Source organism: Leucoraja erinacea, chromosome 10, assembly GCF_028641065.1.
Source record: "Leucoraja erinacea ecotype New England chromosome 10, Leri_hhj_1, whole genome shotgun sequence".
NCBI classification, from domain to species: domain Eukaryota; kingdom Metazoa; phylum Chordata; class Chondrichthyes; order Rajiformes; family Rajidae; genus Leucoraja; species Leucoraja erinaceus.
In genome coordinates, this window is record NC_073386.1 from 48,863,046 (window position 1) to 48,881,543 (window position 18,498).

An 18,498-nucleotide genomic window follows, 5' to 3' on the forward strand; every position below is an offset into this window, starting at 1 on the left:
AAACCAAGTACAGGTATACCACCGATTTTCTAGGAACTGAATTACCAGGCACCTCCTTTAATGAGTTCATACATGATAGGAACAGAATTGGACCATTCGGCCCATCAGGTCTACTCCGCCATCCAATCATGGCTGATCTATCTTCCCCTCTTAACCCCATTCTCCTCTCTTCTCCCCATAACCCCGCCACCCACACTTATCAAGAATCTATTTATCTTTGCCTTAAAAAATATCCATTGACTTGGCCTCCACAGCCTTCTGCAGCAATGGATTCCAGAGATTCACCACCCTCTGGACAAAATGACGATATGGAAACGATTCTTTATAGCTGCAGTATACGAGTGCTCGTCTTCCCCATGTCTTTACTTTTCCACTCACTCGCTGAGTGGTGCTCTCACATTCCCTCTGTCCTTGCAGTCCTTCAACATCCACCTCCAGCGCCCCACCCCCAACACTCATCTCTATCTTTACCTGTTGGAACACCTGAACAGCACGCAAGCCAATTTTTGCATTGTTCCCTTATGCAGCTGTGCCTCTACCCCACTGCGTGGTACCTGGACCAGGGCATGGTTGGAAGCTCGAGCTGAGGGATTGATGCTGTCTTGGCAGCACAAGGCCGAGGAACAAGAAGAGGATCTATCCGCTGTGACCCAAAGAATCTTTTTTCTCATGTTTGTTTTAAAAATCTGATTGGGAGTGTGTACGAGTCTCACAGCTGCGAGTTGCTCAATTCGAGATCAAGTGGGCTCAGCTCAGGGCCGAAGAGAGTCCAGTAAATAAGTCCCTAAACAGCAGCCGAGCCCGGTTCGCAGTGCAGTTTTACTTTACGTTTTGTGCCGGTGACTGTGTCTCCCATCTTCTCCCATCTTCTCCCTTCATTGAATAAACCAATATGCCGAGCAGGGACAATAGCCAGCATTATTATTATTATAGTGAATTATTATTACGTGACCTCTGTTGGTCGAGTAAACGGATAATCCGGAAAGGCTCTTAGTTTATTAGTTTATTACCAATACCAACTTGTGCAATTTCTGGTAATAGGGGAAAGGGCAGGCAAGTGTATAAGTGAAAGCAAACAAAGTAAGGAAAGAGAAAGGACATGCAGACAGATTTACAACTGACCTTGGCATCGTGTGTAGTGTTGATTCTGTAGTGGTAAACTCGACCCTCGTAGCGGAGGGATATTGATAGTTGTCCTGGACTGCTTTCGCTTTCTCGAACAAGAAAGCTTCCATTGATAAGGCTACTCAGCAGGTACTCAGCAGCACTACGCGAGACAGGACCATGGTACCAGGAATGCTTTTCCAGACTATTAACAGGCGTAATATAATTGCTGGGGACCCATCCTTGGCCATTCTTTGAGCGCACCTCACACCATTCACCATTCTGGTTATAGCACAGTACACGCAGCTTTTCACCTGTTGAAGTAGGAATGAAATCCTGATGAAATACTCAAGTAACTTCCTTGATCCTCAGTAATATCTGTTTTACTTCGGCAGTCAGGTTAAAAAAAAGATTTAGTACCCATCACACATACAATAATATTAAAACCAAACGCAGGACGTAGTTGTTTGATTTATCCTTGTATAAAGTTATGGCATAATTTCTACATATCCTCACATATCTTTTCACTGGTCCTGCTATCTCCTTTGCAAATATAAAGGAAATGCTCTCTCAATTTGTGAATTTATTAATTAAATCATCTGTGAATCTGTGGAATTCTCTGCCACAGAAGGCAGTGGAGGCCAACCCACTGGACGTTTTCAAGAGTTAAAATTAGCTCTGAGGGCTAAGGGAATCAAGGGATATGGGGAGAAGGCAGTAATGGGGTCCTGAATTTGGATGATCAGCTGATCATATTGAAAGCCGGTGTTGGCTCGAAGGCCTTCTCCTGCACTTTCTTTATGTTTCAATCCCTTTTTCCAACATCCATCGAAATTTGGCCACACTTAGCAATGTCAATTCTCCTCCAAGCATCTGCAATAAACCCATCCTCATTGGACATGTCACCTATATGTTCCAGTTGTTGACCATCTCAACCAGTTTACCCACTGGGAGTATGTATAACTTTTCACGTTAGAGATCTCAATCTAATATCCACTAAATAAAATAATTTTGGAATAGGCTCACGCAGTTCCCTCTATCTATCAAATTTGGAGGTAAATTCTAGATAGTGCATCAATCTTATAATCAGCTTTGGCTGACGATAAGCATCCTATTCAACCACCGCCAATTTAGAACACCAGCGCTACAATTTAGAAGGATTCAATAAACATAAACTGTACTCTCTGTGTAGTTTGATGGGATATGCAAGGCACCTTGTTCCAGTGGAGGCAAACAAAGTAAAGGCGCTCCCCAGGTTACAAAGGGGTTCTGTTAAACCTGAACAGTTTGCAACTTGGAAATTTGGCTGCCTGGCAATATATTTAAATAGAAGCATAGGCCAGCCAAGGGCAACATTAAGTTAAAACAGGCTCAACAGTCTGTTTTAATTTGATGTTGCCCTTGGCTGGCCCATGCTTATGTTAGGGCGGTGATGGTGGCGCAGCGGGAGAGCTACTGCCTTACAGCGAATGCAGCACCAGAGACCCGGATTCGAGTGTACGGAGTTTGTATATTCTCCCCGTAACCTGTGTGGGTTTTCTCGGAGATCTTCGGTTTCCTCCCACACTCAGACGTACAGGTTTGTAGGTTAATTGGCTTGGTAAATGTAAAAATTGCCCCATGTACGTGGAGATAGCGTTAGTGTGCAGGGGTCACTGGTCGGCGTGGGCCGAATGGCCTGTTTCCGCACTGTATCTCTAAACTAAACTAAACTTAAAAAACAGTTCAGATATTGTTGCAGCCTAACAAACCACAGGGCAGTAGATGCCTGTAGCCATACAGCAGCTGGCAAACCCACCCTCTTGGTGTCCCAAATGCACAGGCTGTACATGAATTGAGTGCTCGTATCCTTAGGACAACTTCAAATAGATCAAAAAATAAAAATATAGTTTACATGATCAAAAGATTCCAATCAACTAAAAATCCCAAAGAAAATTATCCCAGCTGACAGAACTCTAGTACGAGGCACGACTGCAGTTGGAAAAAAAACACATTCAATCCTAGGAAAAAAAATAGATATTTCCAATTGCTGATGAAGATTTATATCCCATCAGTCTCAGCTGGATTTAAATTCTGATCCTTAATATCTATTGGAAATACTAAACCATTTTGTCCCTTTCACCACTTAACAGACCATGGCCCAAAATATGATGCATGTGGCTTGTCACCTAGTTAAACAGGTCCCACATTTACCTGGTATATGTGAAGAACACTTGACGGATGATAGGCTTTTGACCCTTATTGATAAGGTCATGTTCTAGGATAAAGCTCCTTCCAGCACCAGCACATTATGTAATTAGGGCATGTATATCTGACCTTAAAACTGCTGAATAAATCCTTTGCCAGACAAAGTAATGCCACAACTTTTCCATCCATCAAAGTTCTTAACACTTGTAATCATATACTTTCAAAACTAATAAATGAAAGAGAATCAGAAAAGGCCTCATCATTGGAACTAACACTGCAAATACAAAACATAACTTGCTCTTACCTTTCTTTCCAGCAGCTACAAGATCTCCATTCAAACAAACTGGCTTGCAGATTAGGTGCCAATACTGACCAACGAAGAATCTGCAAATAGATTCCCCAACTTAAAAGTTCCAGCAAGCTCGTGCTGTGCGGCGTGACAGATTTACCTGAGGAACCTGTCAGCAAGTTATCAACTTTTACAATGAAATTTGCACATGAAGTTCTGAACCTGTGGTGTGTCATCTGGGGAGCTGCCTGCATTTTAAGCAGCAAGTCCCAGGCTAGCTAGCATCTTTACACCTAGGTTTAGTTGCTTTGCCCAGATTAAAAGTTACAGTTAAATGGAGCGGATTGTACAAATGAAATTCTGCCAATTAGCTCAGAACATCATTCATGTTTGTGGCTCAGGGAAAGGGTTTTTCACTGTACCTCGGTACATGCGACAATAAATTAAAATTAACAAAGTTGTACTGGTGCAGTGAGAAATTAATTATTCAAACCAGACAAAATGTTCAAGTGGAATTAAGATCTCTATCCAGAATTTATCATGTTGTTCTGCTACTAGTTTAAAGCTGCTGTCCTACCTCTAAAAAGAATATCTGTGTAGATACCAATGGCAGCTGGCAAATCTTACATAAATTTGTGCCTTCTTGTTTTAAGCGTTGGAAGATTGCAACTTTTTACATCTAAACCACCAAGAGCAACGTGCTTTTAATGCTGTATCAGATTTTCCTCAATCAATTTCAAACCACATAGCTAGTATAGCATGCCAGTCCTCCCAAATACTTTTAAACAAAGTGCTGGAGTAACTTGGTGGGTCTATCTCTGACACATCTCTCCCCTTTCTTAATGTCTCTGTCTCCATCGCAGGGAACAAAATATCGACTGATGTCGACCACAAACCTACCGCCTCCCAGTTATCTGGACTACTTCCTCCAATGCTGCCTCAAGCAAAGATGCTACCCACTGCTCTGAATTTTTCCATTTCCACCAAATCTGCCATCAAGGCTTCAATTCTAGAATATCTGAGGTCCTGTTTCTTTCGTAAACGTGGTTTCCACCATACTGTCATAGATGGATTTCTCACCCTGCATCTCCACTGTGCCCCATAGTTTGGCCCTCTCCATCCTAACCCCCCCCCCCCCCCACCCCTCCCCCGGACGGATCAAGGATAGAGTTTCCCTGGTCCTCACCTTAGTGTCTGCATCCAACACATGATCGCAGGATATTTCCGTCACCCCTAACATGATTCCACCACCAGTCACATCTTTCCATGCCCACACATTTTTGCCTTCTGCACAGACCACTCCCTATGCATCACCTTGGTTCACTCATCCCTTCTCACCCAAAATATCCCTTCCCAGGTACTGTCCCCTGCAACTGCAAGAGATGCAACACATGTCCCGATGCCTCCTCCCTTACCTACATTCGACTCCAGCAGTGCTTCCAGGTGATTAACGTGCACATAGAATCTCATCGACTGCATCCGGCGTTCCCAATACGGCCTCCTGTACATCGGCGAGATCAAGCATAGACTTGCCGACCGTTACGCCAAAAACTAGCACCCGGTCTGCCAAGTCTACTGGATGTCTCGGTTGCTAACCACTTTAACTCTTCTTGCCTTCCCATATTATCCACACACAAACTGGAGGAACAGCACCTGATTTTCAGCTGGGATAACTTACAACACCAAGGTATGAACAATAAATTCTGCTATTTTCTCACACCTATTTCTTCAGTCTTCCTCCCCTCCCAGGTACATTCCTTCCTTCGCAATTCACAACTCTTCAATTGTTTTGTCGCACATCTGTCGTTTCATCTCTGACCTTTGTCCAATCATCTGCCTATCAACTCCCCTCCCACCCCTCACCTGTATCTACCTATTACCTGCCTGGCTTTGTCCTGCCCCTCCTCTCTCCTGGCTTGGTCCGGCCCCCTCCCCACCCCCCCCCCCCCCACCACATCCACAATCACGCTGAAGTGGGGTTTTGTCCCAAACTATCACCTGCAATGTTCTACAGAGATGCTCCCTGGCCCACTGAGTTACTCCAGCACTGTGCGGATTTTTAAAAATAAACCAGCGTCCGCAGTACCTTGTTAGAACAAGTTAATTCTATAGTTCATTTAAGGAAATTAACTGATTGTCTCAGGCATATAGCATTTAGGTTAGCTATGCATGCAGCGACAGAATTAGATGGGCTGGTAGCCACGCTGCAGTGGCAGAACTAACATAATATTTGTTCTCTCGTGTAACAGGAAATAATATAGCTTTCAAATCATTACTATTGAGTGGCATTGTCTCTTCTAATCTCAAAATTAGATGAGTGCTGATACCTGTGTTCGTCTAAATCTGGCTTTTTGGCCTTTCCTCAATTTTAATCAATCATTGACAGATACCAATATCCAAGCTTCTGAAATATCCTCCTGATTCGTCTCTCTCCTTTAAATTGTATCTTAAAACAAACGTCTTTGGCCAAACCTACTGTCAGGCTTACAAACTGTTCAGTTTAGAAAGCAAATTTTTACTGCAGTAAGATGCCGATAGCAATACAAATTTTATTGATGTTTCTCTCTCGCTGGCAGTCCCTGAGGATTGAAGATGACCTGCTTCCACTACGTGCTTGGACATGTTTTTTTATTGAATTGTCTTTCCCATAATGCAAAAGCTGGCCTCATGTTAGAGTCAGATTAACATAGAAATGAATGGAGAAAGGTTGCGGCTTACCTTTAGTAATGCTTAGTGTATTGTCACCACTTGCAACAAAGTCATAAAGTGCAACAAATAGATTAGGATCACTTTCAGCAGCTCCGAGAAGGTTCTCCTTCGAGCTCCACCTCACCGCTTCGGTCAGCGTCTGAGAATCAATGTCTGAACCAAATGGACGGTGCAAAGCTTCTGTAAAGAGAGGATGGAGTTTATGAGCAATATTTAAACAAGCAAGCAAATGAAAACATCATGATTTTATTTATTCTTTCACAGGTTGTGGCTGGGTGCCATCAAGTAAATGTCCCTGGACTGATTGTCAACTGCATTGATGCAATTGTGGAATCACACATAAGCTAGAAAGGGTCAAGACAGATTTCCTTCTCCAAAGATCATTAGTGAATAGATGTTTTCATTTCAATAATCAGAGGTATTGTGGTCAGATTTATTTATTTATTTCATTTTCAGTTCTCCCGTTGCCGATTGGTTTTGAACACGTGGCTCTAGATCGCTGCATGCCAATCTGCTGCATAATGCTATGTGTAGGAAGAAACCGCAGATGCTGGTTTAAACCAAAGATAGCCTGTCCTGCTGAGTTCCTCCAGCATTTAGTGTCTATCTTTTGCTACATAATACTATGCCACTGTACCCTATGAGGGAATGAATGCAGTAATATTAAGCATTTTAATAGCATTAAGCATGTGATAAGATTAGTGACAAACAATTTAGCAGGATTTCATGCAATCTTATGGTGATATGAATAATAGTATCAATACAAGGGGCAGTCTGTGCATCTGTCTGTGTACACGACAGAGTTGAATTGGTTAATCAAAAACTCAAAAACAAGATACCCTGCAAAACCTCAGTAACCAGCATGTTAAAGTTTATATCAAAATTATATTTTCATGTGACAACATCCTAGTTACTGAAGACTGAGCGAAAATTTACTAACAAAAATTGCAAACTTTGATAAAGATATAAAGACAAACAAAAGTCCAAGTGCAAAACACAAAATGCGTGGTGGAAGTGCTTGGCCGTAGAAGATGCATTTGTACCCACACAATGTGATAAACATTCTTAATGAACGGCTGAAAGAAAACATCCATTTTTGTCTTGGAGTGGAATTAAAGGAAGTACAGCTCAATGTACAGGGTGAATGGGGTGCAGGAGCATTAATCTTTTATAAATTAAGATCCACCTGGTCATATTTAAATAAATAATTTGCCCGATGTTAAAGTGTCATGAAACAACTGTAAAGTGACCCAAGGATTACATTTGTTTCCAGAGTTATACCTTAGAGACACTTGCACAGGATTTCCTTGACGAGTGCTTAATAATAGGAGATTGGTGATATTTTGGACAAGTTTGTATATATATTATGAGGAATGAAATTCCACTTGCGGCATTTCCAAATCATTCACTTGCACCAGCTCTCCACTGCATGCCCAGCAACATTAGCAAGTGTTTCATCTTGCCTCTGCTCCAGATTTAAGATGAAACAAGTCAAGTAAAGAAAATGATGACAAGATCAAATATTTAGTGCCAACTGAGTACGGTAGATAAAGAGATAAAAATTCTAATTTGATTCAAGAGTGTCTTTGCTTTGAAAAAAACAAGAATACATGATCCCAATTCACAGGTGACAAAATTGTATTGATATACAATTAAAACTTGACTGATGAGTAATTCATTTTTTTATATACAGGCAGGAGATACAAATTTAGCATTTTAAACTGTGCTTCATTTCAGGATTTAGTTAAGATTTGCGTATAGCATCTAATCAAAGGCACCTTCACTAAAATTGCAAAACATATGACAGCGCAGTTGATTTCTGTTCAACCTGGTCTCAGTATCAATACCGAGGTTGCATAGGCTATATTTCTCATCTAAATTCTTGCCGTTCTCCTAATCACAAAAGCAAATCCTTGAGAACATAATTTCTATACCTAACAATTATTTATCGTGCCCAACAATGCATTCATAACACCGGAAAAAAATCTAATTTCTAGCAAAATTTTAAAATGCACTTCATGCATTTACTTTGTTTCTTACTTCTGTTAATGCTACATTGAAGGGAAAATATGCTGATGCTGAATCTAATTTATTACTAATGTGCACATCAGAATGAGAAAAAATACATTTTTACATCAAATGCTTCATCACGTACCTTTAACATTATAGAACTCTGAAGGGGAGGGTAGGGGCTCAGGAGAAATCTCAATAAAAGAGCATGTGATCCCATGCCAATCTTCTTCAAAACTACTGGACGGCAGCAAAACTGCCCCAGAGCTCATCCTTGTTGGTTCTGTCAAAGATGAAGCTCCACTTCAAGTGATATTGTTAAAGACATTCTCTTGCATTTTTCAGATTCTGATTTTGACATAGCTGTGTGGGTGTAAGATTCTAAAGAATCTACGGGACAAATGCTCGGGTTTGTTACATCCTATCCAATCAGAAGTTACCAACACGTAGGAAAACAGGCTTGTCGAAAAACAGATTCTTTCTTTTACACACTCAAATCCCTGACGCCCAGCTACAATAATTATTCATAGAGGACATTCCTCAGTGGATAGTCACAAAATAGTGAAGAATTAAATAACATAGGACAACATGTCTATGTTCAAACCACAGGAAACCCTTATAGGCATAGCACTTCAGTCATTAATGGAAAGATCAGAGGCAATTGTTTTTCTTGCATTTTATTCTATTCCACACACGAGCAAAGGTAGAAAATGGTGGATGAGCAGTTTATGTTGTAGGAACTTACTTTTTCCTTTTTCAGTTTATAATGCATTGCTTTTCCGGAGAAACAAATGCCCTCAAATAACAGCTTGCCCAAGGATGCCCAAAGAGCTTTCTTTTCAAATGAATACTATTGTCAGCAACCAATTAGAGCAACAAACTACTTTGAACAACACAATGAGTCACAAAACTGCAGATGCTAAAATCTTGAGCAAAGCTCAAGATTGGAGGAACTCAGTGGGTCATATGGTTTTGTTAATAATTATACAGCCCTGAGCAAAGAAAAGATTGTTGGGAGGAGCTCAGGCAAAAAAAAAATCTTCCAGCAGTTTGTTTCTTTCTCAAGATTCCATCTGCAGTTTTGTGGGTCAGTCATATCGTGGTAGTTTCTCCCCCACTTGATATTGATTTGGGCCAATGCCACAGATCTTGTTCAATATTCATCTGGCCGAGCTCCCATTAGAAACCTTGTCTAAGACTTTCTGCTCAGTTTTAATTTCAGATTTCCAGAATTAAAAAGATAAATTTTTTATATCTGCACTGCATTCCTGACTGATGTTTCAATGAAACATATACGCCTGGGTAATTTTAATTAACTTGAAGGAAGAATTCTGTGGTTTACCAATGCTTCTCTAACTGCTTTAATACAAACCTAACATTAAGAGATTGCAAAAACCACGTTTTTGATCGAAGTGCAGGATCCAAATCAGTGATGATAAACAAGGGATGTTGAAACCACATGCTTTAAACACTCAAAAATGACCCACCCGTTAGGGTGCACGGCAGCAGTTCAAACCTACTTCAAGATACCTTCCCTTGACTCCAATAAAAACAGCAAATGTTGGAAACACCCAGAGGTTGCGCTGCATCTGAATTTCCTGTATTGTTTTATTTTTTCAAATACTGTAACCTTGTCAACCAAGAAACAACAGCAAAGAAATCAGTGTTAATCATCACCACTAAGTCACATGTATTAACGTTGTCATTAATTGCCCTTCATTAATGGTCAGAAGATCAAAATAAAGGCGTTTCTTATACACCAGAAAAGGCATCAACGAGCAGTTTTGATGTGCCTTCGAAGTTGGAAATTGTCATATGAGCATTATTATATAAAACAAGAACAATTCTATCATGTTTTTGTTTAGAGTAAATGGAAAACGAATGTAAGTGGTTGCAGAGTGCTAGAGTAACTCAGTGGATCAAGTAGTACCTCTGGAAGACATGGATACGCAATGTTTTGGGTCAGGACTCTTCTTCAGAACGATTGTAGTGGGGGGGGGGGGGGGGGGGGAGAAATTTGAGAAAAGAATGCGAGGGCGGGACAAGGTCTGGCATAGATGGTGATATAGATGGTGATATACGAAGAGATCGAACAAATGAATGAAAGATATGCAAAAAAGTAACGATGATAAAGGAAACAGGCCACTGTTAACTGTGGGTTAGGTGAAAACGAGTTACAGACAATGAGTTCAACAAGACGACTTTGAAGCTAGAACAATGACTTGGGTGGTGGGGGACAAAGAGAGAGGGGATGCAAGGGTCAATTGAAGTTAGAGAAATCAATATAAGGTGCTGTTCCTCCAATTGCGTTTGGCCTCATTCTGGCACTGGAGGAGGCCCACCACAGAAAGGTCAGTGTGGGAATGGGAATTAATGTGTTTGGTAGTGCAGTCTTGTGGAACTATAAAGACTAAAGGGGCTGTCCCACATGGGCGACCTAATCTGCGAGTTTAGAAGAGTGTTTTCGACCTTCAAACTCAAAGCATGGTCGACACGTTGTCCTAGGAAGTCCTACGAGGTCGTTGGAACTCTCCTTCATGCTCGAGGGAAGTTCCCGCATACTCGTGGCCTCAGCTAGGTCGCGGAAATTTTTTAAGCATGTTGAAATTTCCCCCCCCCCGAGTAAAAATTGGTCGGCATGGTTTTATTTAACTCATAGTGCAGCGGAGTGGGGTCGCTATGTAGTTACAGGCAGTCGAGGGCAGCCGTAAGCAATCTCCTTCGCTGACCGGGCATTTTAATTGGCTCATTGGAGTTTTCAGGACCAAGGAAAACCTACAGGTAGGTTAAATGCACGCTAAACTTTATTATATTACCTAAAAATGTCTCCACCCCTTCTCCCCATCTTCTCTCCCCATCTCTCTCTTTCTCTCCCCCCCCCCCCTCTCTAAAGGACTTACTGTATATTGTGGCACCCGTTTACCTTCCTCTTCATCGCGCAGACAGCGCTCCCCTGCTTTCCATGTGTGTGTGTGTGTGTGTGTGTGTGTGTGTGTGTGTGTGTGTGTGTGTGTGTGTGTGTGTGTGTGTGTGTGTGTGTGTGTGTGTGTGTGTGTGTGTGCACGCATGCACACGCTCGGTCAGTGGATCCAGCTTGCGATTTCCACACGGACGGTCGATCCAGCTCGAGGCTTTCCACGCGCGTGCCCTCAAGCTTGAAGGTCAAAGGCACTCGTCTTAACTCGTGGATTAAGTTGCCCAAGTGGGACAGCCCCTTCCGGCTGTGGAGGCGAGATTGCCAGAGGTGATGAGATTGGCAATGGTCTGGGAGATGGTATTCAGCCACAGGATCATGAGAGATGACCGAGAATGGACGCCTGGCCTCAGCATGGCAAAGGTCACTGTGACGGCAAAGAAGGTCAAGATACATACTACCTTAGCAATGTTTGGCTCCATTAGGAGTGATGTCACAACGCACCTTGTAACATTTGCTCTCGCTATCTCATACTCAGCTGCAGAGTACCATGTGCCTGAACTGGGTTGACCAATTTCTAAAACGCATTATGTAACCATGGTTCTAATTTCTGAGCCACATCAGACCCATCATTGGAAAACAGTAACCCCACAGCTCAAGAAGGTGCCCATCAGGCTGTGCCTGTGTCTGTTCATCAACTATTACAAAAATCCACAAGCAGGACTGTCAGCTGCATATCCTGCAGAGCAGCAGGCGCTGTGATGGAGGTTGCCACCATTGGGCATAAGAGGTGGCCCCACTTTGTAACTCCAAAGTAATCCTGCTCACAGTTGGAGTACAGACATAACACAACCAGACATTTTGATGATCAATGGTCAACTTCAATGCAGGGTACACAAGCTATAAGTGATCAACAAATATATATATAATTGCTTGACTTGGAATTGATGAAAATGTTACATAATGCGTTTTAATAAAGTTCAGGCACATGGTACTCTGCAGCTGAGTATGAGATAGCGAGAGCAAATGTTAAAACAATATATTATTAAAAACACGTCTGGCATTAACAGAAGGGACATTTATCAGTCAGAACTCTTAAATCGTACATCATTACATTCTCTCATAATCTTCTGCACTCAACATGAAGTTCCCACCAGCTCTTCATACTTAACTCACAACCTTTGACTTAAACTTCATGAATTTCCTTTATCTATACTCACAAGCCCCTGATGTTCTTTTAGTAATGGGAGCTTAAAATTACCCAATCATCGGCGGGTTAAACAAAGCCGTATTAATTAAAGTGTGCACATAATCTACTGTTGGCCTTTTTATTTATAATTGCTTACTTTTTTAAGAAACATTTCAACCTTAATGTCTCGCTCATGCATATCTTTCACAGACTTTTCATTTGTCACCACACAACTATTTTTCCAAGCTAGTCATGCTGAGCCTTCCACAGTTACCATCATCAGAATCAAAATCTATCCACGTTAAACGGGTTTTGAATTTCTACTTCAAGCTACGAAGAACAGCACTTATCCCATGAAGACATCACTGTCAAACTTTCACAATCTAAACACTCATTTAAACAAACTGTTTCCTGTACATCAATCATACTTCAGCCTTACACAGTAATAGGATTCAAACATAGAAGTAACAATACCCTCAGGAATTTGGTTCTTTATCCATGTTAATATTTCAGTACAGCAAACACCGTCACAATTGCTGTCTTTCAAATGAAGCATTAGGGCCATATTTGTTCTCTCAAATAAATGCAAACAACATCATAGCACAATATGACAGAAGACATCTTGAAATATCCTAGGCAAAATTTATTCTCCACCTAAAAGGATCAAAAACATATCACTGGTTCATTTATCTCACAGCTGTATGCAGCAGTCTTAATATTATAACAATGACTCGACATAAGTACTACAGTGTGTGTAATTTGAGGAAGCATATACATTTTATATTGGATGATAGTATCATATCCAATCTATAAAAGTGTGTATGTATATGTATCAACTACAGAGATGGGCAGAGCAGCTCCTCAAAAACTCGATCAAGTTCATAAGACATGATCTCCAGTGGACAAAACCTTGCTGACTATCCTGAGCTTTTCCATTTTCTTCTAAATACAAATAATTCCTATCACAAGGCATCCTCTCCAAGCATTCCCCTACCCCAGATGTGAATCTCACTAGTTATAGTTTCCTGGATTCTCTCGACTTCTTTTTTAAAGAAAAGAACAGCATTGACTACTCTCCAGTCTTCTGGGATCTTGCTCACATTAAAGAAGGCACAAAGGTCTTCATCAAGGCCCCTGTAACCTCCTTTTTTGCGTCTTTCAATCCCCATCTGACCCTGAGGATTTATATTCCTCAATGCTGTTCAAGAGTTCCAATATGGTCTCCTTCTTGATCTCAAACTGCCGTTGCATCTTAGTGTTCTCCAGATTATTCTCACTTTCATAATAGGAACAGATCGGGTAGATGCAGTCTCTAGCCCAGAGTAGCTGAATCGAGAGCCAGAGGGCATAGGTTTAAGGTAAAGGGGAAAAGATTTAACAGGAATCTGAGGGGTAACATTTTCACAGAAAGGGTAGTGGGTGTATGGAACAAGCTGCCAGAGGAGGTAGTTGAGGCTAGGACTATCCCAACATTTAAGAAACAGTTAGACAGGTACATGGATAGGACAGATTTGGAGGGATATAGACCAAACACAGGCAGGTGAGACCAGTGCAGCTGGGATATGTTGGCCGGTGTGGGCAAGTTGGGCTGTTTCCACACCGTATCACTCTCTGACTCTACCCCCATATCGTTTTCATTTATGACTGCAAAAGCAAGATACTCATTTAGTATCTTGACTACACCCTCTGAATCCTGACTTAAATTCCCTCCTTTGTTCTTGGGTGATCCTGCATTTGCTCTGGTTGCCCTCATTTTTAATGTACGCCTAAAAAGCCTGGATTTTCTTGCATCAGACTCGCCAATGACATTTCATGGCCCTATGTACCATGGTCCTTTGATCCCCTGTTTGCAAAGTTTGCAAATAATAAACGCTTTATTTCAAGTGTGCATGCTGATGTCACGGTTAGCCCTATTCCCACAATTTTAAACAGAACAGAAACTTGACCATTTTGACGGTATTTTCCGGGCGGTGGTATGTGTTGCGTGTGACGAGTGTATGGCGGAGGCTTGCTTGTCCTCCAGTACGCTTGACTGACTCCGTGCGTTACCCACTTTGACCTTTTGACCTACCGTGCAATCGCCCTATATGGGTATTTAAATCAATGCTCTTGTGGGAAAATGAGGTGCGAGATATTGTTACAGAATAGAAGAGTTCAAAGAATTAACTTACATCAATCAAATCCTGTTTTCTCAATATTTTAAATGAACCTGTACATTATGCTTGATAATATTAATAATTATCTTCTCCTTTCATAACTGTAGCAAATACAAATGAGAAGCAGCAAAAGCTGAGTTGGTGAGTTTCGACAAGCAACTGCTCATTTTAAACGGAGTAGTGCTGCCCTGTTATTTCAATTACAGGTCGAACACAATCTTCCGGCATCCTCAATCCAGCCTTTCTGGATTATCTGTTTTTCCACACCAAGTAATAATGAAACGTCAATACACCCTTGGCCCGCTATTGACAACCTTCCCGTGTCTCTAAAGCATCATGCAGTGCCAGAAACTTAAATAAAACAAATATATAATATAAAGTGAATGTGAATGGAATGACCTGCTGACCCATACACGCTCCCACCATCTCCCTGGCCATTTAGCGCCCTGGCTTCCGACCAAACTCCAGACTCGCAAGGTGCACCAGCAAGCCCTTCTTCAGCCACCACATGGTCCGGTGACACAGCTGAGGCTTGTGTCGTAGCCCCAGGGGGCAACGCCACTGACAGAACGCGCTCGGTCACTGTGGGGCTGACCTCCCCTCTCACCTGCTGTCACTTCTATCGTGCAGTTCAGAAATTTCAACTGAGCTCTCGTAATTTTGTCCGGATTATAGGGGTGGGCGTCTATAAATTGCTGGAAAATCTGTGTTCAACCTGTACCAGGAAGCAGTGCTGAACAGCAGAGTAGTACTAACACTCATACATATACACACACACGTTTATAGTTTGGATACGATCCTATCATCCAGTATAAAATTTATATACTTGCTCAAAACAGATAAGCCAGAGGGAAGTTTTGAAAGGTATTTGAAAGCGTGAAGGATTTAGATAGATTAACTAAATTAAAAACTGTACATAGCACTGTAAGCTGAATAATAAGAAGGCAGAGATTTAGGATAATTGAAACAAGAAACGGAGATGACCAAACGGGGAACCCCATTTTTACAGTGACTAATTACAATTGGACATGATTAGGATGATGAAAAACAGGTTCAATAGCTGCATTCAAAGGGGAAATTGGATAAATTCCTGCAGAAAACAAATAGAAATACTTGACAATTAAAAGAGAACAGGACTACCTCCACTTCCCTCCAAAAGAGCTGCCACTTAGCCAAAAGGTCTCCTGAAATGATGCTATTTATCATTTGCCTTAACTTTGCTGTTCGGTTTACTTTGTGCTAAACTGAGTTGTTTTCTGTTTAACAGCAGCCAAAGGTTCAGCAACTTGTGAATAAGTGCTTAGACCCATAGAACGATGACAAAGTAATCCTTAAGAAATGTAAGACTTTTGTAAAGTTGTGAATTAATCGCCTTTGAAATGAATATCTCTCATTTTCACAATTTATACAGAGCCACAGACATTTCCTTCATGAAATGACTTCACTGCAAATTCAGACGATAATCAGCAGACTGGGTCATTATTAGTCAGTCACCAGGGATGAGAGTATCCTCAGTTAATAAAAAATGATGGAAGGTGCCATCAACAGTGCCACAAACCATAAAAGTCTGTACACAGGTTTGGAGGGATATGGACCAGGTTGGATTAGTGTAGCTGGGTCATTGTTGGCCGGTGTGGGCAAGTTGGGCTAAAGGGCCTGTCTCCACACTGTATCACTCTATGACTATAACTGACCATGAGTTTGGGTTCATGCATTACTAAGCTTCCCGCCACTTATGGAATGATCAATGCTGCTAATTTCCAGAAATGAGGAATGAATGACGAACCAGGATAATAACAGACAAAAGGCCAGCACGGTGGCACAGTGGTAGAGCTGCTGCCTTACAGCACCAGAGGCCCGGGTTCGATCCTGACTATGGGTGCTTCGCTGTTCAGAGTTTGTACTTTCTCCCCGTGACCTGCATGGGTTTTATCCAGGATCATTAGGTCACAAGTGATCGGAGTAGAATTAGGCCATTCGGCCCACCAAGTCTACGCTACCATTTAATCATGGCTGATCTATCTCACGCTCCTAACCCCATTCTCCTACCTTCTCCCCACAACCTGACACCTGTACTAATCAAGAATCTATCTATCTATCTATCTATCTATCTATCTATCTATCTCTGCCTTGAAAATACCCACTGACGGCCTCCTCAGCCTTCTGTGTCAAAGAATTCCACAGATTCACCGCCTCTGACTAAAGAAATGTCTCCTAAATATAAAACATATACTCCAAGAGTTTTAATCCCACTTTAGAGAGCATGGAGGGGGGCGAGAGGGGGAGAGAAGGGGAGAGAAGTGGAGAGCAGGAGTGGAGACACTTTTAAGAAGCCAGACAACTTATAATAAAGTTTAGCGGGCATTTAACATTACCAGTCGGTTTTCCTTGGTTTTGAAATGAGAACTGCCCGGTCAGCAAACGAGATTGCCTATAGCTACCTCGACTGCCTAGCGACCCCAACTGCGCTACGAGTTCAAAAGAACAATGCCAAAAAGCATGCTGAAAATGTTTCCTCGACCAAACTGAGGCCGCGAGTATGCGGGAACATCCCTCGAGCATGAAGGGGAGTTCCAGTGACCTCCTAGGACCACGTGTCGACTTTGCTGCGAGTTTGAGTCGAGCGCAAACTCTTCTAAACTCGCAAATTAGGTCGCCGCAGTGGGACAGACCCTTTAAGAAGTCTTGATTAAAAATGACTTGCTGGTCGGACCTTTTCTTAAAACATAATGAACAAAAACATGCCGTTTTATCACAGTAAAATACCACTAAATGTTGAACCAAAAAAAATCACATTTCTAAACAACTACATGTTGAAGTATATTTTACCTCCTCTGCAGAAAGGAAAATAAAAGGGACCTGCTCCAGCAAGATCACACAACATGAGCTTCCAGTACATGATTTCAGAACACATTGGGCATAGAATCCTAAATTTTTGTTTTCCAAACAAATCTCAAAGTGTCCAATCCATTCTAAACGAGCTGTTAACTGTAAATAATTTCTGTCCTTTTCAACTGAGCTGCATCCTCGATCATCGTCTGAACTCCTCCTCGGTACATAAAAAACCTGGATTGGATGAACTATAAGTCTATATTTAGGGCACTTTAAGCACCACATCCTGCTAATTTGATGGCCTCCCCGAGTTGGCGCTACAAATTAACAATGTAGTCTTTCATTGCCTCCAGCAGCTGGCCACTGCCTGAGGCAATAATGATGACACGATGTGTCCCAGCTACTACAACCACACCCAGACATCTTACAGCAGCTAACACCCGACAACCCTTCAGTTGTCTATTCACAAATTCTCAGAGACCCACAATCTGCCCAGCTGCTAAGGATGTTCATATGTTCACATTATTTTTAGCATGAGAGTGTTTTAAAAATGATATGCATTATCGTTACGGTCACCTCCAAAACTGAATGAATGAATGAATGAATTATACTTTATGATACGTTATTATCACATGTGACATGTCACAGTGTGATTCTTTGTTTTTCATACCTAAGGTATGCAAAGAGTCGCCACATAAAGAACGGTTACAAAGTATCACATTTGTGGTCCCGTTAGTTCTCGGCCCCCCTCCCCACGCCAGGTTCTCCTTTGTTCTCCCTCTTGGTGGTTCCCCACGCTGGATCCCCCTTTGTTTTCGGCGGCACGTCCGACCTCCAGCACCCGCCACCAACCCATCCACGACCACCAGCGCCCGTGGCCTCGACTTCGACCGCCTCCGCCCGCCCTCAACCTTGACCTCCGGCCTGACCTCAACCGGATGCCGCATTCCTTGACCTCAACCACGGCCCAACCTCCGACACCCTCCTCTACCCCAACCGCCGGCTCTCACTTGTCCCCGACTGCCATCCTGACCTCAACCACTCACGCCTTTCTTGACCACCAGCTTGACCTCCGGCACGCCTCCTTGATCTCCAGCGCCTCCCTCGA

The 18,498-nt window shown here is 42.1% G+C and overlaps 1 protein-coding gene across 3 annotated transcripts in view; it reads right to left on the bottom strand.

Annotated features, from left to right (window-relative positions):
* The window catches only part of abl2 (c-abl oncogene 2, non-receptor tyrosine kinase), an 89,633-nt gene that overhangs the window by 18,351 nt on the left and 52,784 nt on the right, over positions 1-18,498 (bottom strand). For 2 of the 3 annotated variants that reach the window (XM_055642187.1, XM_055642189.1), the window contains exons 2-3: positions 6,299-6,469; positions 1,123-1,418 (exon numbers count right to left, since the gene is read on the bottom strand). In XM_055642187.1, the coding sequence (XP_055498162.1) occupies positions 1,123-1,418; positions 6,299-6,469 (467 nt within the window). Of the gene's footprint in view, positions 1-1,122; positions 1,419-6,298; positions 6,470-17,387; positions 17,569-18,498 lie in introns of those variants that run through there. The other variant, XM_055642188.1, reaches the window with a different exon arrangement.